We start from the raw sequence: 23,089 nt of genomic DNA on the forward strand, positions 1-23,089 counted from the left end.
CTTATTCACCCTGGGCATGAAATACATTTGTAAGTTATTTGATTGATTGTATTATTATTGGTATTTCTCCCACCCTTGATCACTAATTGAGGAAATGCCTTACAGTTGGATCTCATGGAAACATTTCCTCACCTGAAGCTCCGTTCTCTGTGATAACTCCAGCTTGTGTCAAGTTGACACAAAACCAGCCAGGACACAGATAAACATTAAAATGTCTTTTGCTAGAGAAGCAGCTCCATTTGTAGAATGCTTACTTAGTTTGCATAAGCCCATGATTTGGGCCCAAGCATCACATAAAGCCTGAAATGGAGATAAAGGAAGAGGAAATTCAAGGCCAACTTGGGCTACACATGACTATTTCAAAAGTAAACAACCAGGTGCTATGGTGCACACCTTTAATCTAGCATGAGGGAGTCAGGCAGGCTGGACTTCTGAGTTCTAGTCTAGTCCAGGGTTACCTTGTAAAACTTTTACTCAGAAAACCAAGCAAGGGCTGGAGAGATGGCTCAGCAGTTAAGGGTACTGTTCTTCCAGTGGTCCTGAGTTCAAATCCCAGCAACCACATGGTGACTCACAGCCATCTGTAATGGGATCTGATGCCCTCATCTGGTGTGTCTGAAGACAGCTACAGTGTACATATATATAATAAATAAATCTTTAAAAAGATATGAGAAACTAGTATATTTCCATGTTCCTTTATTAAACATGTTTCATGTGCCTATGGTTTGGGCTTTTTTGCTTTGCTTACTTTAAAAATTTTATGTATATGGGATTTTTTGTCTACATGAGTATTGTGTACTATGTGTATGCCTCATGCCTAGTAGGGTCTTAGAGTCCCTGAATGTACCCAAATACAGATGGTTGTGAGCTGCTTTATGGGTGCTGAGCATGGAGCCAGGTTCCTTTACAAGACTACTTAATGTGCTTAACTGCTGTGCTCCTTTTTTCGTTTTGTTTGTTGGTTGAGAGTAGGTGCTGGGTAGAAACATAGGGCTGTTGGATAGGCACTCAACCACTGGACTACATCTTTTTATATTTCTTTTCTTTCTTTCTTTTTTTTTGTTTTTTGTTTTTTTTTTTTTGTTGTTGTTTTTTGTTTTTTTTGTTTTGTTTTGTTTTGTTTTAAGACAGGATTTCTCTGTGGAGCCCTGGCTGTCCTGGAACTCACTCTGTAGACCAGGCTGGCCTCAAACTCAAGAAATCTGCTTGCCTCTGCCTCCCAAGTGCTGGGATTAAAAGCGTGCATCACCACTGCCAGGCCTTTATATTTCTTTTTAATTTTGAGACAGCCTTATTCACTTCCTCAGACTGCCCTTGTACTCATTCTTTAGCACAAGCAGCCATTAAATTTGTAGTCCTTGTGTCTTAGCCTTTCAACATAGCCCATTAGGCTTGGCTTATAAGTGCTATTTAAAAAAGTTTTAATTACATGTATGCATGTGTGTCTCTGTGTGGGATATGAATGTCAGTGCAAGTGCCCACAGAAGCCAGAGGTATTGGATTTCCTTGGAGCTGGGGTTATTAGAGGCAATCGATAGCCTTCCAACGTGGGTACTGGGAACTGGGCTCTTCTTTTGAAAGAGTAGTATATACTTATAACCACTAAGCACCTCTTCAGCCCCTTATATGTATGTGCTTTTTTAGGCTTCCCTTTTTTTTTTTTTTTTTTTAACTTAGCGTGTTCTAGAACTACTTCATATCAGTTCAAACAGATCCCATCTTCCCTGCATGTATGTATGTATGCATGTTTGTGTGTATGGGTGTATATATGTGTGTAAAGAGAACACATAATATTCCACTGTATATAGAGCTTAGTTTTTTTTGTTTGTTTGTTTGCTTTTTGTTTTTTGCCAGTCACCCATTTTTGGGACTTAAAAGTAATGGTATAATGACTAGTCCTATGTATATGTACTTTTGTATTATTGGAGGTCTGTTTAGGTTTTTATGTATGTGAGTGTGTTTTAAATATTTATATTTTATGTGCGTCGGTGTTGTGCTGTGTGTGCTATGAACTCTCTGTGTGTGTTTGTGGAATGGCAGCATCTGGGTGAAAGCTATGCTCTTTCCATGTTTGCTTAAGAGTCATTCTTCAGGCCAGGCGGTGGTGGCACATGCCTTTAATCCCAGCACTTGGGAGGCAGAGGCAAGCAGATTTCTTGAGTTCGAGGCCAGCCTGGTCTACAGAGTGAGTTCCAGGATAGCCAGGGCTACACAGAGAAACCCTGTCTTGGGGAAAAAAAAAGAAAAGAAGAGTCATTCTTCAGAAGTGCCTTATTGGCTACAGAGAAGGCACAGTGGGTGAGAGCACTGACTGCTCTGAGTTCAATTTCCAGCAATCACATGGTGGCTCACAGCCATTTATAATGTGATCTGATGCCCTCTTCTGGCATGCAGGTATATGCTCATAGACATAAATAAACCTTTTTTAAAAAGTCCCTTACTAGCTGGGCAGTGGTGGCACATGCCTGTAATCTCAGCACTCTGGGAGGCAGAGGTAGGTGGATTTCTGAGTTCGAGACCAGCCTGGTCTACAGAGTGAGTTCCAGGACAGCCAGGGCTACACAGAGAAACCCTGTCTCAAAAAAACCAAATCCAAAAAAAAAAGTCCCTTACTATACAATTTTTATCATATATTTTTATAATGTTGAAGCCATCTGGGGTTGGTGCTTGTGGATTGTATAGAAGAAAAGATGTGTTTTACCTCTGTTGTTATCCACATGCCCAACAGTTACCACATAGTCCTTTCTTTATTGCTATGCATTCCAGGCTGGCTCTCAGCTCTCTGAGTGCTGGATTATAGGTAGATGTCACTATATCTTTTCTTAAATGTTTGAAGGTCTTCTCTACAGTTTGTTCTTCTAAATAATCTCTAAAATTATAATTTCAATATAAAAACATTTTTTATTAATGAATATGCTTTAAATTTGTTTTTAAAAAAAGTTTTGAATGCCTTAAGTTGTTTTTATTTTATAATGAAATTAAATGATGTGGAGAAGAATCCCATATCTCTCTCAAAGACCATAATTTTCACTTCTACCTCTCTTACAATTTACTTGGTACTGTTTGGCATTATTGTGGCACTTTATTTATTTTGAGTCATAGACTCATTCTGTAGCCCAGGCTGGCTTGGCACTCACTTTGTAAATCAGGCTGGTCTTAAATTGACATCGACTTGCCAGCTTTTGCTCTGAAGTGTTGTCATCAAAGGTGAGCGCCACTGTACCTGGCCTTGCTTTACATAGCAGCTCTTGGTCTTCTGTAACTCCAGTTTCACAGGTCTTGATATCTTCATGACCTCTTTGGCACTAGGTACACACGTAGTAGACAAACATATGAAAACAAAATACCCATGTAAAACAAAATTTAAAAAAATAACAAGCCTCAATAGGCCTGGTGATTTCGAATTGTCCCATTGCTGGTTAGGCTTGAGAAGGTAGGTTCTTGAACTCACTACCCAGCGAGGCTGGCCTACTTGATAAGTTTTAGTCCATTGAGAGAGGGATAAAAGGGAAAGAAAAATGGACAGCCCCTATTAGGGTCTGAAAATCCAAAATAACCAGGCACAAGCATCCTGCAAAGTAAAATTTTTGCTTGAATTAGGTAGCAAAATCTGACCAGTCAAGCAGCATAGGCTTGGGAGCTGTGTCCCCAAGATAAAAGCTTTTAAGCTTGAAAGCCACAAACATCAGGGCCAACTTACAGTTATATTTTCTCACCAATCAGAATTTCAGGATAGGGGACTTTGTAAACAAGGAACTTATCCTGTTCCCATTGGTTGAGTCATTCATTATGGTGGGAGGGCTTGCCTCATTCCTGTCTCAACTTGCCAACCAGGAGTCAGTTACACAGGGAGGTCTTGGGAACTATTCAAAATGGAAGTTTTATTCAAAATGGCTTCAGTTTGTTTCATCCTTACACTCCTTGGGAACAGTACCTCTTGTAGTCCTGTACTTTCCATACGCACATGCACACACAATTTTGTTGACATTTAGAGCTTAAAGTCAATTTATTGTGCCATAACACTCAGTTTCCTAGAAGACTTGATGCTGTTCTAGAACACTGTATTAGAAGAACAGACATGCTGTAGAAAAAGAAAGGAAATGTTAAAACCCACACACAGACACCTATTTAGAAAAGTGAGAAAGTTGTGATTTCTGCGTTTATATACTTACTGAAAAGGGGTAAGTGGTTATTTGAAAGAGGAATAAGAGCAAGTGATTGCTTAGATAACCCTAGAACAACAGCCATATTTTATGGCTTGACCAGTACCGAGTCTTAAAGTGTGTGTTAGTTTTAACTTGTAGATGATATTGAACATGTTCATTGGGGGTAAAAATTGTTCTATCAGCTAAACATTGTGGCACTCTATAACAAAACTTAACAGGTTCAAGAAGCAAGCTGTGGGTGGTGCACATACCTTTAAATTCCAGGACTTTGGAAGCAGAGCCAGGTGGTTTTTGAGTTTGAGATCAGCTTGGTCTATTAAAGGGAGTCAGGACAGCCAAGACTTGTTACACAGAGAAACCCTGTCTCCAAAAACCAAACCAAAAAAACCTATTACTTTGATTAAATCCCCCCCCCTTTTTTTTACTTTTGATGTTCTTTATAATGTTTTACCGTTAAAAAAAAGATTTTTAGGACTGGAGAGATGACTCAGTGGTTAAGAACACCTACTGCTCTTCCGAAGGTCCTGAGTTCAAATCCCAGAAACCACATGGTGGCTCATAACCATCTGTAAAGAGATCTGATGCCCTCTTCTGGTGTGTCTGAAGACAGCTACAGTGTACTTACATATAAATAAATAAATCTTATAAAAATGATTTTTATTAGCAGAGAACATATTTTTAAATTTTTTTAAATTATGTGTATAGATATTTTGTCTTACATGTGCATGCATTGTGCCTATAGGTTATCAGAAGGGCTGTCAGGTTTTCATGGGACAAATTGTGAATTACCATGTAGGTGCTGAGGATCTAATCTGGGTCCTCTACTACAAGAAGCCAGTAAGTTGGGTGTCCTTCTTAATTATTTTCCAGCTTATTTTTTAATTTTTAGGTGTGTGTGTGTGTGTGTGTGTGTGTGTGTGTGTGTGTGTGTGTATTTTGCATTCATGGAATAGAATATCAAGTGTTTACCTCTATCAATGTCTGCCACACTACTTTAAAGTATGGGTCTTTCACTGGCTAGCCCTCACTCCTGGGATCTGCCCATCTTTGTCCCAAAACACTGATTACAGGCACATGTAGCCATGCCTACTTTTAATTGGATGCAGAGGATTCAAACTCAGCTCTTCATATTTGCGTAAGTGTTCTTACCCACTAAGCTATTTCTATATTGTGAGACAGGATTTTTTAAATGAATTTGGATCTCACTTCAGCTTGGCTTCTAATGCTGTGAAGAGACACAATGACCAAGGCAACTCTTATAAAAGACAACATTTAATTGGGTCTGGCTTACAGGTTCTGAGGTTCAGTGGCATCCTCTGGCAGCTAGCTACACAAGCCCACCCCCAAAGTGACACACTTCCTCCAACAAGGCCATACCTTCTAATTGTGCCACTCCCTGGGCTAAGCATATTCAAACTACATCATTCCAATCCTTGGTCCCCATAGGCCTGTTCAAACAAATGAGTCTGTGTGGGCCATACCTAGCCATACATGCCTGGCCAATAAGTCCCAGAAACTCCTTTTTCTGCCTCCCCACCTCTAGGGTTCCAGACATGAACTGCATCCATGAATGCTTTTTTGCATTCATGCTAAACTTGGGTCCTTACACTTTTGTGATTAAAAACTTTACCAATTAGGCCATCCTTCAGTCCCTTGTGTTTGTTTGCTTTTTTTTCTGTAAGTTTGTTTTGTTTGGTTTTTGTTTTGTTTGTTTGGTTTTGAGGTAATCTTTCACCGTGCAGCTTAGAAACACTCTGGTACCCATCTCCAGGCTGACTTGAACTTGAGAATCTCTTGCCTCTCCTGAGTGCTGAGATTTACAAATGTGAGCCTTCCCTTAAAGTGGTGGGAGTTGAACCCAGGACTTTTGTGTATACTAAGCATATAGTCTACCACTGATCTCCATTCTTCTCTCGTCAGTGTTTTCATTATTTATGTGGTAGTTTGGGGGACAGTTTTAAATACTAGTGATCATAGGCATTTCTGTCTTGTGTTTCTAGTGCTAGATTTGCTGAAGCTAGTAAACAGGAACAAAACTTACTTTGTTGAATGTTCTAATTGTTTGAAACGTAGTTTTTTTTTTCTTTTAAGATATATTTTATGTATATGACTGACCATCTTTCCAGCCCCTGAAATGTAGTTTTTTAAAATTTAAATAATTTAAAATTTATTTAAATTTCAAAATTTATTTAAATTTTAAAATTTTAATTTAAAATATAAATTTAAAAAGGTTTTTTTTTTGTAGGAGTAGGATATCTTGGAGTCCAGGCTGGCTTAAAACTTAGTATGTAGCTGATGATACCTTGAACAGGCATTCCTTCTCCAGAGGGCTGAGATTACAGAGCATGCCTCATCATATCAGGTTTTAGTTTTTTGATAAAAGAATGATAAAAGAATAATTTTAGTTATCTTGCTGCCATGACAAAATTTCTGTCAAAAACAGCTTATGAAGGTAAGAGTTTATTTAAACTCAGAATTTGAGGGCATAGTATATCCTGGGATGGTGAAGTGGTGGGTCCCCTTGTATCTGCAGTCATGAAGCAAAGGTATGAGTGGGAAGCTGGTGCTTAGCAGCTTCCTTTTTTTATGCAGTCTTAAGGCCCAAGTGCACGAGACCCCCTACATTTAGCGTCATCCTCTCCCCTCCCCTCTCCTCTCTCTCTAATGGTTTGTTGGATTTTGTCTTTTGAAATGGAGTTTCTTTGTGTAGCATTGGCTGTTCTGGAACTCACTCTATAGACCAGGCTAGTTTCAAACTCACAGAGACCTCCTGCCTCTGCCTTTAGCATGCTTGGACTAAAAACAGTTTATGCCATCACTGCCTGGCTAGAGTGGTTCCTTACTTACTGTTCACTTAAACCTTACAGAAATACACAGATACACCCAAAAAGTTTGTTTTATGGTAATTCTAAATCCTGTTGTGTTAATGATGAAGATTGATCATCATATTAGGCATCTGTGAAGATAATTGAGATATAAGAATGGATCATAGTAAATATATGTTCCTGTTTGACTAAAATAATTTCAAGGTGATATACTTAATAAATTTTACTACAATTACCAGGTAGATGCTAGGTTCAATGTCACAATCTTAAAAGACTTGGCTCTCAGGTAACTGTAATTGATAGTTTGTTTCATGGTAAAGCTGAAGGTCCATTTGCCCTGCTCTGACTTGACTTCATTATTTTACTTTCTCATTGCCATAAGCAGAAGCTCATAGTAACCTCTCTCTGACTTATGACTCAATTGTAGTTGAATTGTGAACCACCTTTTTGAATTAATTGTTATGTGATGTCATTCGATCATGAAGGGTGATTGTATAACTCTGTTAAATTTCATAGGGCCTGTCACATTGGACTGGAATATGATACACAGGCCCAGGAACTTGTCCTACCTGTGCTGTCCCTTTCATAAAACTCAGAATTGTTGTTCCATATTTAAGAAAATCTTATTGGTGGTCTGGCTCAGTGACTGGGTGGGTAAAAGTACCTGTTGTACAAAAATGTTGGGAGTTCAGATCCAACTCCCCAAAATTGTCCTTTTACTTTCACCCATCTGACCTAACTCCATGTCCTCACCCCACATATACAGACAAGAGTAATACATTAAGGAACTTTATTATTATTCGTCATCTCTGCTAAGAAATGTATGGAAATTGCCTTTGAGTGAAATAGTTAAATCTCAGGATACTAACTTGAGCACTTGACAGTCTGGGACAGGATCATAAGTACTGAGCAACTCTAAGCTTCATAGTGAGCTCCTACTTTAAAAGGAAAAAAAGTAATTATTTTATAGAATGAGTCTTCATTTGACTTCATGTTGTCTCTCAATGGAAAGAAACTCAAAACTAAATGAAGCAAAAGAAGAATTTACATTGAGTTGTTCTAGTCCAGCAAGGACTGTGTAGTTTGACCTTGTCTCAGAAAAAGAAAAAAAATCAGTATCTAAAATCTATAGGTTTTAGGTAGATTATCTCTGAAAACACATAAATCACAAATAGAGATTGCCTGTGTTAAAATATTGGAGATCAGTGGCAGATGTGGCCCTATTGAGTAGGGCTGGGGATATATCATGCACAATACTTGGATTTGATTTTCAAAAAAATCAAATTGGCCAGGTATGGTGGCTCATGCCTCTAGGATTAGAAGTTCAAGGTAATCCTACTTAGGTAGTTTCTGGCCAACCTGGTATTTACAAAACCCTGTCTTTGAAAGTGGAGAGAGCCAGGCATGGTTGCACATGTCTTTATTCCCAATGCTCAGAGGTTTATTTCTGTAAACTCAAGGCTGGCCAAGACACAAAGACTGGATTTCAAAAGACAAGAAAAAATAAAATTGGCTAAAGGATGTAATGATACTGTTATTATATGTATATTTAAGTATTGTTTAACTCATGGTTTTAACTTTTTAATTACTTAATTTAAAGTCTAACAGGAATTCTAAATCAACCTTTTCTATAACTTTGTGAATAAAGGCTCAGAGTAATTGGGAAATATTAGAATAGGAGACCAGGGATGCTTGCCAGTATTGTTAGGACAGAATGAAAGAGAAGTATGAAAATACATTTCAAGCCACTTCAGCTTTGCTGCCTTTAAATTATAATTCTAAACGTTATTCTAAGACAGTATACTGTTTGTAGCTTGTGCATTTTTAGTTTATTAAAATAGTTATTTCTTTTGTTGTTTTGGGGAGGCAGGGCTCAAGACAGAGTTTCTCTTTAGCCCTAGCTGTCCTGGAACTCACTCTGTAGACCAAGCTGGCCTCAAACTCAGAGATCTGCCTCTTGAGTCCTGGGACTAAAAGCACGTACCTTCATTGCCTGCCTTTTTAAAATAAGGTCTTTCAGTGCCATTTAGTCCAAATTGGCTTTGAACTCACTGTAGCCTGGACTGGTTGTAAACTCCAGATCATCCTCCTTAGTGCACCACCGTTGTATGGCATTTAGAGTAGTTATGTCTTTTGTTTTTGTTTTTGTTTTTCCGAGACAGGGTTTCTCTGTGTAGCCCTGGCTGTCCTGGAACTCACTCTGTAGACCAGGCTGGCCTCAACTCAGAAATCCCAAGTGCTGGGATTAAAGGCGTGCACCACTACCACCTCGCCTTAGAGTTATTTCTAATACTAAAATATTTACTGTAGTTTTTTGGGAGAAGGTGGTATTGTGCCTGAGTTGTATTTTTATGGTGTATGCATGTGTGTCTGCCTGGAGACAACCGTCTTTACCTGTTCCTTTTGAATAGCAAAGTGACTTTCTGAACCTTGAGCTAGAATATCTTTATCTAGTTAGGGAGCCAGTAAGCTCCAGTCAGGCTCTTTTCACCTACATTGTCCTAGAACCACAGACTTGGCATAGGACACTCAGCCTTTTACTTGAGTGCCAGGATATAAGCTTCAATCCTTATGCTTGCACAGAAAGGAAAATATAATCACTGAATCATCTCTTTGATTCTTAGTAGAGTTTTATTAAAACATTTCTTTGCAAAACTCAGTTCTAATCTCTAATGTTTGAGTATGTTTATTAAATAGTAAGAGAAGGTGAATGCCAACACTAGAAAAATTGATGGTTACTTTAACCAATTGATATCTAGATATAGAAATATATCTAGAGCTGTGGAGTGCCTACAATATACAAGCTGAACAATAAATTAGAAACATAAAATGACAAAGGCTGGGACTAGAGCTTAGAGGTGGGTTACTTACCTAGCATGTACAGTGTTCTGAGTTCAGTTCCTTGCATCTGTGAAAATAAGAAAGATGCTCAAAAATAATACAGATAAGTTGTGACAATAGCTAAATGTTTTCGAAGTTTTGGAAGTGTGTCCATTTTTATTTCCAGAAATATTTATATAATTTACTACCCTTTTAATAGCTTTTAATATCTGGTCAGTGGTGGTACACACTTTTAATTCCAGTGCTCAGGAGGCAAAGGCAGGTGGATCTCTGAGTTTAAGGTTAGCCTGGTTTACATTACTGAGTTCCAGGGCAGCCAGGGTTACACAGAGAAACCTCCATCCCCCACCCCCACCCCCCAAGATTTTAATAAGTGTAGTTCTTCATATAGAAATGAAATACATTTAGGACTCATTGGAATTTTTTTCTTTCAGAAATCGAGCTATAGCAGATTATCTTCGTTCAAATGGCTATGAAGAGGCATATTCCGTTTTTAAAAAGGAAGCTGAACTAGATATGGTATGCTTGACTTTATAATTATCAGTCTTCTAATTCTTCATAGTATAGTCAATGGGTTAAGTTTTATTTAAGGTTCAGTAGCTAGGTCAATTCAGCTATTCAAAATTTGCCATTTGTTACTGTGATTTACTTAGTTTTGAGCTTAATTTTCCCACTTTTTTGTATAATCAAATATTTAATAATATCTTAAAGATGTCATGGTTAAGCCATTTTTAAAAAGATACTACTTTTTCTCCTCTAGAATGAAGAATTAGATAAGAAGTATGCTGGTCTTTTGGAAAAAAAATGGACATCTGTTATTAGATTACAAAAAAAGGTAATTAAGCCTTACTTCTTAAGTCCGTTTATTCAATGTGTACTTATAAATTTTCTGAAAATATTGCTGTAAATTACTAGTCTGATACTCATGTTTGATCTTGGAAAAAATACATTTTCTTTGCTTCATGTAAAGGTTTTTAAGGTCATTATTGGTACACATTAGCTATATAGTCTAGAGGTTTGACCCTGCATTGTCTTGACTGAGAAATTGATGCTTGAAGCATTATTTGTTTTCTTCTTGGCCTGTGTGGTGCACTGCATCCCTTTGGGGTTGAACATCAGGTACCTTTATTATCAGATATTTAAATTATAATTCATTAACAGTAGGAAAATTATACTTATGAAGAAGAAACAAAAGTAATTTTATAGTTGGGGGTCACCACAGTGCAAGGATGTGTATGTTGGAAGCGTTAGAAAAGTTGAGAACCAATGCCTTAGAAGGATGTAGCTAGTTGTAACTGGAAAAAGAGCAGTGGGAGTCAGTCTCTTCTCTGAGGTTTTTCTCTTTAACCTGTACAATGAAAGTAACATACTATTTCATTTCTGAAATATATGTTCTTCACAGACAAAGTTAGAATAGATTACATTGTTCTATAGTGAGCCCAGCTATACTAAACTCAGGGACAAGAGCTAGTGCCTAGTAGATGCTCTGTAAATATTAGCTTTAGTTGTGAATATTACCTGTGGGATAAATAATAAATTGTGGTATAGAAAAGAAAAACTAAAAATCACAGGCATAAATCAAGCAAGATAAGTGTGTTGATCTTCTTTGTTAATAAATGTAAATGAAAATTGTCCTTGAGTGAATTAGTGTCAGCTGGGCATAGTAACTCCAGCCTGTGGGAACTGAGACAGGAAGATCCTAAGTTCTAGACTACCATAAGCTTTATAGTCAGAGCCTACCTAAAAGGAAAAAAAAGCCAAATACATTATAGAACACATTTTCCTTTAACTTCGTGTTCCCTCTCAAGGTAATGGAATTAGAATCAAAACTAAATGAAGCAAAAGAAGAATTTACGTCGGGTGGTCCTCTTGGTCAGAAACGAGACCCAAAAGAATGGATTCCCCGCCCACCTGAGAAATACGCATTGAGTGGTCATAGAAGTCCAGTTACTCGAGTCATTTTCCATCCCGTGTTCAGTGTTATGGTCTCTGCTTCAGAGGATGCTACAATTAAGGCAAGTTCTTGTTGTTTGTTCAGTTTGCTTTTTGTTTGGTGGTTTTTTGTTTTGTTTGTGAGAGACAGTATCTCTTTTCTATGTAGTCTTCGCTGTCAAACTGGCTTTGAACTCAGAGAAAGTTTCCTGCCTTTGCTTAGTAAGTGCTGTGATTAAAGTAAGGTAAATTTTTCCGAAAGGCAGACTTGATGTAAGTTAGGTGACAGAAAAGACTGTGAAAATAAGGACCTAAGCAAAGGGACACTGAGGACTGAATTCAGGTTGCCAAGCTTGTTCAACAACTTCCGTTTTTCCTATTACACAAATTATTTCCAGTGATGATGAAAATATGCATTCTTACTACATTTTAAACAATAATAGACTATATCAAGGACTTTAAAATTTAGTTGGACACTACCTTTAAGTAAAAAGTGAAATGGTGGGCTGGAGAGTGGCTTGGCGGTTAAGAGCACTGACTGCTCTTCCAGAGGACCTGAGTTCAATTCCCAGCAACCACATGGTGGCTCACAACCATCTGTAATGGGGTCTGATGCTCTCTTCTAATGTGTCTAGAGACAGTGAAGGGTACTCACATACATGAAATAAATAAAAATAAAAACAAATTCTAGCTGGGCACATACTGCATACCTTTAGTTCTATCTCTTACGAGGCAGAGGCAAACAGATCTCTGAGTTTAAGGCTAGCATGATCTGCATAACGAGACTTTGTCTCAAAACAACAAAAATAAAATTAGGAAAAATACATTGTTGTGGTATAAGATACAAATGTGTAGCTTTCATATTGCATACATACTAGAAATTGCTTATAAATAGTTTTTATATTTGCTTATAAATCCTTTCTATTTTGGTTTTATTTATATTTTGTCTTCTGGTGTGGTTGGTTGGTTGGTTGGTTGGTTTTGTTTCAATTTCAGTTTTTGAGACATGTTCTCTGTGTAATAAACCCTGGCTGTCCTGGATTTGCTTTGTAGACCAAGCTGGCTTAGAACTCAAAGAGATCAACCTGCCTGCCTCTGCCTCCTGAGTCCTGGGATTAAAAGAATGCACCACCAGACCTGTACCAGGCCTAGTCTATCAGTTGTCTTACGTTGACTATTTAGATTAAGTTTTTAAAATGTGGGTTGGAGAAGATGGCCTAGCAGTTAAAAGCACTTGCTGTTCTTACAGAGGATCAGTGTTTGGTTTCCAGCCCTTAGGGTGTAGCTGTTTAACACCTAGGAACTTTTTTTTTTTTAAATATCGTCTAGTTCTCCAAATTTGTATATGTGTGTGTATTCCATATGACATTTAAAGTTGTGCTCATTGTAGGTAGAATGGACCAAACTATTTGAGTCGGGCACTGAATCACTATTCTTTTTGTCTTTCTATTGCTGTTTGTGGGTGTTGTCTTTGGATTTGTAATGTTTTCCTGAGTTGTTGGAGGTTGAATTGAACCTCAGACTTTTGTTGCATGTGAAGCAAGTGCAAAAATCGATATTTTTAAAAATGATTTAAATCAGCCTATGATTTGGCCAACAGAACAAAGAGTATTCTTGAGTGATATCTGTAATAATTCACTCTTGCTAATTTATCATTTCTGTTTTAGAAAAAAATGTCTTTCAAGAATGAGACTTTTAAAAAGCTGGCGTGGTAGAACATACCTTTAATCCGAGCATTCATTAGGTGGAGGAGGCAGGTAAATTTCTCAGTTATAGCCTAGCTTGGTCTTCAAAGTTTGTTCCAGGACAGCAAGGCTACACAGAGGAATCCTGTCTTGAAAAAAGCGTTTTTGTTAGTCATGAGCACTTGATTCAGGAATACTTTGTAGTTTCTCCTTAATCCTCTAAATATCTGAACTCTAATGCTCTAGTAAAGTTAAGAACTGAAGTCAGTTCACTGTTCTGCATACAGAGCTCCTATATATACATTGCTCCTTTTACTTAGCATATCTTTTTGCACTTGAATTTCCTTATTATGCCTAGTACTATCAGACTAGTGTGCCTTGACTTTCTGTACCTTCTCATTAGCATGATTAAGTGGTAGATACTTAACAGATGTGATTCTGAAGGTCTTCTTGGATAGTTGGAGCATTAATTTTGCTCTGTAGAGAAAAGCTACTTTGTACTTGAATATTTGATACTTCTAACATAGATTTTTTGTTATTTGGTAATTAGTCAATAAGATGCTAGACTAAGCAGCTAAGTGTAAATGTAAAGTGAGAAGACATGGATTGGTGTTGACCATTTTTTTATTCACTTGGCAGGTGTGGGATTATGAGACTGGAGATTTTGAGCGAACTCTCAAGGGCCATACAGACTCTGTACAGGACATTTCCTTTGACCACAGTGGCAAGCTTCTTGCTTCCTGTTCTGCAGATATGACGATTAAATTATGGGATTTTCAGGGTTTTGAATGCATCAGAACCATGCACGGTAAGGGTACTTTAATGGTACTTTAATCTCTTTGGGATAGGGACTTAAAATGTAGCCCTGCCTGGCCTGAACTCAGAGATCTGCTTGCTTCTACTTCTCCCAAGTGCTGAGGTCAAAGGTGTATACCATCACACCTGGCTCTGCTTTCTTTTTTTTTTTTTTATTTGGTGGTTTTTGTTTTGTTTTTTGTTTTTCTGAGACAGGGTTTCTCTGTATAGTCCTAGCTGTCCTGGAACTCAGAAATCCGCCTGCCTCTGCCTCCCAGAGTGCTGGGATTACAGGCGTGTGCCACCACTGTCCCACTGTCCGGCAGGCTCTGTTTTCTTTAAAGATAATGGAATATGGTTATTTATATGTGTTTAAGAACAAATGCTGTGGTAGCAATTTTAAAACAAGTCAGGTGAATTGGTGCCTATACATAATTTTAGCAGGCAGGAGTTCTTTGTGGGAGGATCACGGGTTTAAGGCTGGCCTTCACTACAAAGCAAGTTCTAGCTCAACTGGACTGCATAATCCACTGATCTCAAGAAATCAAAACAGTCCTGGCAGTTTTGGTGTATGCCTTTAATCCCAGCACTTAGGAGGAGGCAGAGCCAGGTGGTTTGAGACCAACATGGTCTACAGAGTGAGTTTCAGGACTGCCAAATAAATGGAAAGGAAAAAGGAAAGAGGAAAGGAAAGGAAAAAGAAATGGAAAGGAAGCAAAACAAGATTTTCTGGTATTTGGCACACACTTAGATTTATTAATACATTGAGTATATGGTTGAAGTTTATGTTTTTCCACCCAATTAAGGGCTGAGGCAGGTCTATCAAGTGTTCTAGGACAGCTTGGGCTCTACTGAAATCTTCTTTTAAAAGACAGACAGGAAGTTTCCTTGCAGTCATTGTCTATTCCTTGAACAGTGTGTCTTGAGTTGTTATTTTCTCAGAAAACATAGCTAATTTGGCATGTGAATGGTGTTTATGAACTATTAATGCATTTTCTCCTATGAACATCAGCATCAAAGATAAACTTTTTTTCTTTTTTCTTTTTCTTTTTTTTTTTGGTTTTTTGGATTTGGTTTTGTCGAGACAGGGTTTCTCTTTATAGCCTTGGCTGTCCTGGAACTCACTCTGTAGACCAGGCTGGCCTCGAACTCAGAAATCTGCCTGCCTCTGCCTCCCAGAGTGCTGGGATTACAGGCGTGCGCCACCACTGCCTGGCAAAGATAAACTTTTAAGTAGAGGACCTATTTCTACCTCTTAATCTCTTTCTCCCTTACTACTTTTTAATAGTCTTGTCATTTAGATAAAGTTCAGTGTAATAGTACTTTCTATAGTTTTTTTAAATACCATAGTTAAAAACCCACAGTAAACTGTTGAATACTTTGCTGTATTTTGTGTTTTAGGCCATGACCACAATGTCTCTTCAGTAGCCATCATGCCTAATGGAGATCATATAGTGTCTGCCTCAAGGGATAAAACTATAAAAATGTGGGAAGTGCAAACTGGGTAAGTAGATTTAGTTGGAAAGTATCAGCCAAAAATGATTTTAAAAACAAAATTGTTTTCTAAATAGTTATTTTATCTTTAATCTAGAATGATCACCATGACATACATACATACATCCATGTTTTAATCCACTTGTTTTAATGCACAAGGCCCTAGCTTCCATCCCTAGCACCAAATTAATTTTTCATACATATTGCATACATACTTTCATATACTCACTGCACTATGAACATAAATGTTATAGGAAGGGGTTTTTTTGGGGTGGGGGGGTTTGGTTTTTTTTTTTTTGGTTTTTTTAGTTTTTTGAGACAGGGTTTCTCTGTGTGGTCCTAGCTGTCCTGGAACTCACTCTGTAGACCAGGCTGGCCTCGAACTCAGAAATCCACCTGCCTTTGCCTCCAAGTGCTGGGATTACAGGCGTACCCGGCTGATGGGAAGGGTTCTTGAAAGCCAGTTCTGGTTGATATCTACTTTCTATTTTCTGTGTGGCTTGTTGTTGTTGTTGTTGTTTTGTTTTGTTTTGTTTTGTTTTTCTTATTTAAATTTAAATTAGAATTTAAATGTATATGCTGGTATGCATTTATTAGACTTGAGGTTTTTAAGTTTTAGTGTGTTTAGTGGTGTTTTCTGTCAACTCATTTTACCTAGTGTTGTTTTACTTCAGGCTAGTGCCCATTTTTTATTAATTTTACTTTATTTTGTTGATGTAGTCTAATTCTCTAACTAATGCTCTTCTCATCTTGATTTGTAACTCAGTTTGTATCACTTCTGGAAAGTGTTCCAATGATTACCATTTATTCACAATGTATACTACTTAAATTGACAGCTACTGTGTGAAGACATTCACAGGACACAGAGAATGGGTACGTATGGTGCGGCCAAATCAGGATGGCACTCTGATAGCCAGCTGTTCCAATGACCAGACTGTGCGTGTGTGGGTTGTAGCAACAAAGGAATGCAAGGCTGAGCTCCGAGAACATGAACATGTGGTAGAATGCATTTCCTGGGCTCCAGAAAGTTCATATTCTTCCATCTCTGAAGCAACAGGATCTGAGGTACAGTATGATTATGTGTCTTTGTACAATTTTGTTACTGTGTCATAGGACAGAGCTTTAGAAAACTTGTATGTTTCCGGATACAACTAAGACTATAGCCTAAAATTCTGAGTTTTGAGGTGTTTTTCTCTTTGTAGTTGTCAGTGGTGTTTTTATTTTTAAACCAGTTATTACTGGGCTGGTAAGATGGCTCAGTAGGTAAGGACACTTGCCACCAAGCTTAGTGCCTTGAGTTTGATTCCTGAACCTACATTGTAGGAGGTCGGAACCAACTCCCTCAAGTTGTCCTTTGATGTCTACCTGCATGCCATGACAAGAATTGAGTACATATACAAATAGATATAAAAAGTAGCTCATCCTTGATTTGTTTATAAGTTGGAGATAATCTACTAAAGAGAGAATTGATCATTTAAATCCAGGTGTGATGACTCTGAGATCATAGCACCTCAACACTTGGGGAGACTAAAGCCAAAGAAGACCCTGTCTCAAAAAGAAATAAAAACAGAGCAAAGGAAGAAACCTAACCCTCCATCTCCCCCTTAAAAAGCAAAGGAGAAAGAAAAATTTAAAACCAACTAGACAAAAAACCCTGCATCTTAATAAAGCTCTAACTTGTTTTTTCCTTTTTTAATTTTGTTGTTGTTGTTGTTGTTGTTGTTTTGAGAATAGGGCCTTATTATGATAGCTCTGGTTATCCTCAAACTCTATGTAGACCTGGCTGGCCTTGAACTCAGAGATCTGGTTCTAAATTAGTCTTCTGTTTGTGATCTCTTCATTACAAATTACAAACTATTTAAAGTTCAACTATTACAAATTCTGAATAAAATTCTGGTGGTTATATACAATATGTAATAAGATTGGTGCTAAATTTATATAAAAATACTGATTGATTTAAAAATCTTTTTTGATCATAGATTTGATATTGATATTGATGAGGGCCTTTTCATGCTAGGAGAGAAATATTATCACTTAGCTATATATACCTATATAACTAACCTCATTGCAGAAGTTATGAGCAGTACCTTTCATTGTGGGTATTACCTAGGCGGGCCTATCTTTCTTTGTAGGCTAGGTACAGCTATGTATTTCAATAAATGAAAATAGCCTTTTTTGCAAGATTTCAAATAAATGTCATTATTTTAGAGAAGTTACTTTAAGTCTTTATTTTTTATATGGGAAAAATAATTTTTATGTTTTTATAGACTAAAAAAAGTGGCAAGCCTGGACCCTTCTTGCTATCTGGTTCCAGAGACAAAACTATCAAGATGTGGGACGTCAGTACTGGCATGTGCCTTATGACTCTTGTAAGTGTGCATAATCGTATTACTTCTTTGACATCTTGATTGTGCATTTACCTTTTAGGATTAGATACTCTTGTGCTTTCTTACTAAATATCAGTTCTGGGACCTTAAAATAACTATACATTTATAAACTTTTTATAGTTTTATAAAGTGCTATTTTATGGAATGCAATGTTATAGAAAATAACTATACAAACCAGTCAGTGCTGGGGGTAGGGACTTAGTTCACTATGTAATAGCTACTCTGGAGGAAAAAGAAAGCTCTTATACAGACTTGTTTACTTTTAAAATTTTTTTTATGTGCATTGGTGTTTTGACTGTATATCTGTATGAGGGTGTCAGATCCTCCAGAACTAGATAGAGTTACATACAGGTGAGAGTTGCCATTTGGGGGCGGGAAATTGAACCTGGGTTCTCTGGAAAAGCAAACAAAACCACTGACCCATCTCTCCAGTTCAACTTTTTAAAGATGTTTCTTCTCTTTTCAGCTATTATCTCTTTGTTATCATTTATCTTAGTTTATTTTCCTATTGTGAAATTATTCTAACTTAATGAGTTAAATAATTTTAGGAGTTTTTGAGATTCAATATAAGTGGGGGGGTGGGTATTAGGCATTCTGGTTTGCCTAAGAAGCTCTAACTGGTTATTGTTAAGCTAGTAGCAGGTCTTACAATATAACATTCAAGGTTTTAGAAACTGTGTAAGTACTGATTAGATCTGCATATAGAATGTTAGCAACATGTTAAAAGTATTCCACAGGATTAATTGAGAAGGGAGTATTAGAAGCAGGAAGGTACAGTGGGGAGATGGGAGGAGAAATTTGGGAGAAGGAACATGACAGGATTGACCAAAACTCTACGTAAGTAAATATGACAATGCTGAAAGAAAATCCATTATTTTACGCTAATTTAAAAGATAAAAGAACCAGTTGGAGGTGGTGGTGGCGATGGTGGCGGCACATAGCTTTAATGTTCATAGAGGCAGGCAGATCTCTTGAATTTGAGGAAAGCCAGGACTACACAGCGTGGCCCTGTCTTGAAAAACAAGAAGAAACAAACACAAAAAACGATAAAGGAAATTCACCCAATACTCAAAAGGCAGAGGTGGGAGGGTCTCTGTTAGTTTGACCACAACTATGGTCTGTATAGAATTCCAAGTCAGCCAGGACTTCATAGTCAAGACCCCATCCTTCTCTCAGGAAAACTGTTGTATTCTAGGTTTGTTTGTACCATGTTGGAAAAATGGATCTTTATTTAAAATTTTCATGCTCTTTCTCTATAATTGCAAGGTCACCATAATTTTCCCAAAGTTTCTGTTTCCGACTTTTGGGCCAGTAGATTGCTTTTTCCTGTGTCATTTTGCTGTGGCCACAAGAATATGGGGGGTGTTGTTGCTGCTGCACTATTTTACTATTTTTTGTTTGTTTGGTTTGGTTTTTTTTGGGTTTGGTTTTGTTTTGTTTTGTTTGTTTGTTTTTGAGACAGAGTTTCTCTGTGTAGCCCTGGCTGTCCTGGAACTCACTCTGTAGACCAGGCTGGCCTCGAACTCAGAAATCCGCCTGCCTCTGCCTCCCAAGTGCTGGGATTAAGGGCGTGTGCCACCCCTGCCTGGCTGTGTTTTGTTTTTGAGACAGGGTTTTACAACATATTCCTATCTGGCCTGTTAAGTAACTTAATTATGTAGACCAGCTTGGCCACAAACTCAGATTGTTTCAGCCTGCCTCTCCCTCCCAAGTACTGAATGTGTACTGCCACGTTCAATTCATTTTTTTATTGTGGTTTTTTTTTTTAATGTACTTTTGTATTTATGTTTATGCAGATGTGTTTGCCAGTCCCTGAGTAGGCCAGAAACATTGGCTCCTCCGGAAGCGGGAGTCACAGACAGTTGTGAGCGAATGTGTTGAATGCTGGGAACCCAACTCCAGTCCTCTAAACGAACCATACCTGATCTTAACTGCTCAGTCAGCTCCTCAGCATCTCGATGTGCTCTTTTTGTTGTTTTGTTTTTTCAGACAAGGTTTCTCTGTATTTTGGAATTTTCTAGATTAGGCCACCTGCCTCTGCTTCTTGAGTGCTGGGATTTAGGGTGTGTATATTACTAACTTCTGGTTCCTTACAATGCTCTTAACTGCTCATTCCTCTGGCTCCTCAATTTTTAATTTTTTATTATTATTTTTTTTTTTTAAGATAGTATCAAGAGTCTGGAAAGATGGCTCAGTGGTTAAAAGCACTAGCAGTAGTTAAGAGCTCTTCCAAAGCATCTGGCATTGATTTCTAGCACCCACGTGACAACTGACAACTCCAGTTCCAAGGGGTCCCACTCTTGAGCCTCTGAACACAGTGTATTCAGTGTATTGCACAGGCATACATATAGCACAACACCCATACACATAATGATTTTTAAAAATAAAAAAATTAAAGAATATCAGTGTATCTTAAGAGATAGCTCAGCTGAATGCCTGCCTGGCATAGCGTACATAGGGTTAAAACCCCAGCACTGCACAAGACCACAAAACCAGACATGGAAGTATATGTCTGGGACTCAGCATCCAGGGTGGAAGCAAAGAGGATCATTTCAAGGTCAGTAAGCTCTGACCTTAGGCAGCTCTGAGCTACATGGGACCCTGTTTCTAGGTGGTGGGTTTCTGAGGATGTGCTTCACTTTTACATGCATAAAAACCCTGGGTTTAGTCCCCAGTACCACATTAACTGGGTGTGGTAGCACTTGTCTGAAGTTCAAGGTTATCTTGTTCAAGGTTATAAGACCTTGTCAAGAAAAAAGAAAAAAAGCACTGATTTGGTTTCAGTGTTAAAAAAATGTATTATATCCCAAATGTTACTTAAATAAGTCAAATACCTTTTTTTTCTTTAAGGTGGGTCATGATAATTGGGTACGTGGAGTTCTGTTCCATTCTGGGGGGAAGTTTATTTTGAGTTGTGCTGATGACAAGACCCTCCGTGTATGGGATTACAAGAACAAGCGATGCATGAAGACCCTCAATGCGCATGAACACTTTGTTACCTCCTTGGGTATGTATACATTGTGAGGTTCTGAACATTTGAGTTTTGGAGTGCCAGATGTAGCAGTTTTATTTAACCATGTCGACTTTTCCAGGTAAGAAGTAACCAAGTTCTATAAGTATAAAAGGCCTATTTCAACCTTGTGGGTTCCTGCCAGTGACTTTAAGCTTCTCTCTTTAGAATTAAGCTTATAGTTAAAATACTGTTTTCTCTGTTGTGCATTGAGTTTGGAAACTAGACTTGTGAAAGGATACTTACTGATCACTCCTACTGACTGGCTGGTAATTTTTTTCTTTCCTGTTAACTTGTAAGTTTTTTTAAAAGAATCTTAACAGTTCTCAACCTGTGGATTGAGGTCCCCTTGAGGTTGCAGATCCGATTTTTACATTATGATTCATAACTAGCAAAATTACAGTTAGGAAGTAGCATTGAAGTAATTGTATAGTTGGCAGTCACCAGATCATGAGGAACTATATTAAAGGCTTAAGTGCTGTAGACGTTGCTCAGCGGAGTAACAGCTAGCACAGCTGGACCGAGATGTTAGTTTCAGTCCCTAACACTGCAGAAGAACAACAAACAGAATCTTAAATCATAGCCTGTTTCGAGGGGAAAATAAAAAAACCCAAAACCCCAAATAGGGCTAGCAAGATGGTTCAGCTGGTAGAAGTGCTTTAGAACCAGCCTTAATACCTGTACCTGTGCTTAATCTCCACATCCCAAATGGCTCCTGAGAGTTGTCCTCTGACCTTTCTGTCCTTGAGCCTGTATGTGTACGTGTACATACACACACTCACAGAGACAGGCAGACAAGATATCTGGAGGCACATTTCCCAATTTGGGTAGCACAGCAGGATGAATATAATCCAAATTTGAGTCCAGCTTGATGTACATAGCAAAGGATACATGGCAGGACTCCATTGTTTAAGAAAGCAAAAAAAAACAAACAAAAGATTTTCATATTATACTCCACCATATGCTAAAAACATGGAATTGTATAAATGTCATGTCTTCGGTATCATCTGACATTTATAAGAGTGAATTCAGTAAATTGTAAAGTACTAGGATACTTATACTGGATGGATGGACCTTGTGACAATAAAGCCCTTGGTAAATTAGGCAGGAGTGTTGTATTAGTCACTCATGTAAAGCATTAGTACTAAGCCTGAAGCACAGCATTCAGTAAATGGATATGCAGCTGAATATGCACTTGTTAGTAGATCTGAGCATCGTTTGGGATAATACTGGTGACATCAAGCAAATTTAACAGTTGAGTTTCAACTTCCCTGACCCAGTTGGTAAGCTCAGTAGTTTTGGAGGTATGGATAGGTATATATAGAGAGAAAATTGTGGATATTGTATCCAAGTGTGGAGGCAGAAGTTCATGGACTCCCCGAGCATGGGAACCTGACCTGGAGGAAATCAAGTACAAGGCATGCTGGGGTAATATAAAAGATACTGCTCAAAAAGTGAGCAAAAAGTGCTTCTGCCTGACTTAGTATGGTTTGAAAACAAGCCTTTTCTTTTCTCTTTCAGATTTCCATAAGACGGCACCATATGTGGTCACTGGCAGTGTAGATCAAACAGTAAAGGTGTGGGAGTGCCGTTGATTGAGTCACATTTGGTTCTTCCTCCCTTTTCCCTCTGGATGCACTCTGATGATACCATGGTTACCCCATTTGAGCTCTGTTTAAATAAATATTGTCCTTTCATGTAAATTATTCTGGATGTAGATTGAGCTTATTAAATGTTACACACAAAGTATTCATGCATGGTGAATCCAAATTGTATACTGTAAATTTACATATGTTGTCTAGAAGTACCATAGGGTTTAAAAAACCTGGGCTGGCATTGGTCACACCAGGCCTACAAGGGCAGAAGTTGAATAAATTGAACTAGGGCACTAAACTGAATAGTTGACAGTGTCATTTTATGTTGGATTATTAATTATTGTTTTTCTTCCTGCTAT

The 23,089-nt window shown here is 37.9% G+C and overlaps 1 protein-coding gene across 2 annotated transcripts in view; it reads left to right on the plus strand.

Annotated features, from left to right (window-relative positions):
- Nucleotides 1–22,841, plus strand: part of Pafah1b1 (platelet activating factor acetylhydrolase 1b regulatory subunit 1) — a 52,097-nt gene extending 29,256 nt beyond the window's left edge. For both annotated transcript variants that reach the window (XM_052197895.1, XM_052197896.1), the window contains exons 3-11: nucleotides 10,267–10,351; nucleotides 10,593–10,667; nucleotides 11,641–11,847; nucleotides 14,089–14,257; nucleotides 15,646–15,748; nucleotides 16,575–16,803; nucleotides 18,006–18,107; nucleotides 20,976–21,132; nucleotides 22,657–22,841. In XM_052197895.1, coding sequence (XP_052053855.1) covers nucleotides 10,267–10,351; nucleotides 10,593–10,667; nucleotides 11,641–11,847; nucleotides 14,089–14,257; nucleotides 15,646–15,748; nucleotides 16,575–16,803; nucleotides 18,006–18,107; nucleotides 20,976–21,132; nucleotides 22,657–22,730 — 1,201 coding nt within the window. In that variant the 3' untranslated portion in view covers nucleotides 22,731–22,841. The remainder of the gene's footprint in view (nucleotides 1–10,266; nucleotides 10,352–10,592; nucleotides 10,668–11,640; nucleotides 11,848–14,088; nucleotides 14,258–15,645; nucleotides 15,749–16,574; nucleotides 16,804–18,005; nucleotides 18,108–20,975; nucleotides 21,133–22,656) is intronic.
- The last annotated feature ends 248 nt before the right edge of the window (nucleotides 22,842–23,089 follow it).

Source organism: Apodemus sylvaticus, chromosome 10 (genome assembly GCF_947179515.1).
Source record: "Apodemus sylvaticus chromosome 10, mApoSyl1.1, whole genome shotgun sequence".
Taxonomy (NCBI): domain Eukaryota; kingdom Metazoa; phylum Chordata; class Mammalia; order Rodentia; family Muridae; genus Apodemus; species Apodemus sylvaticus.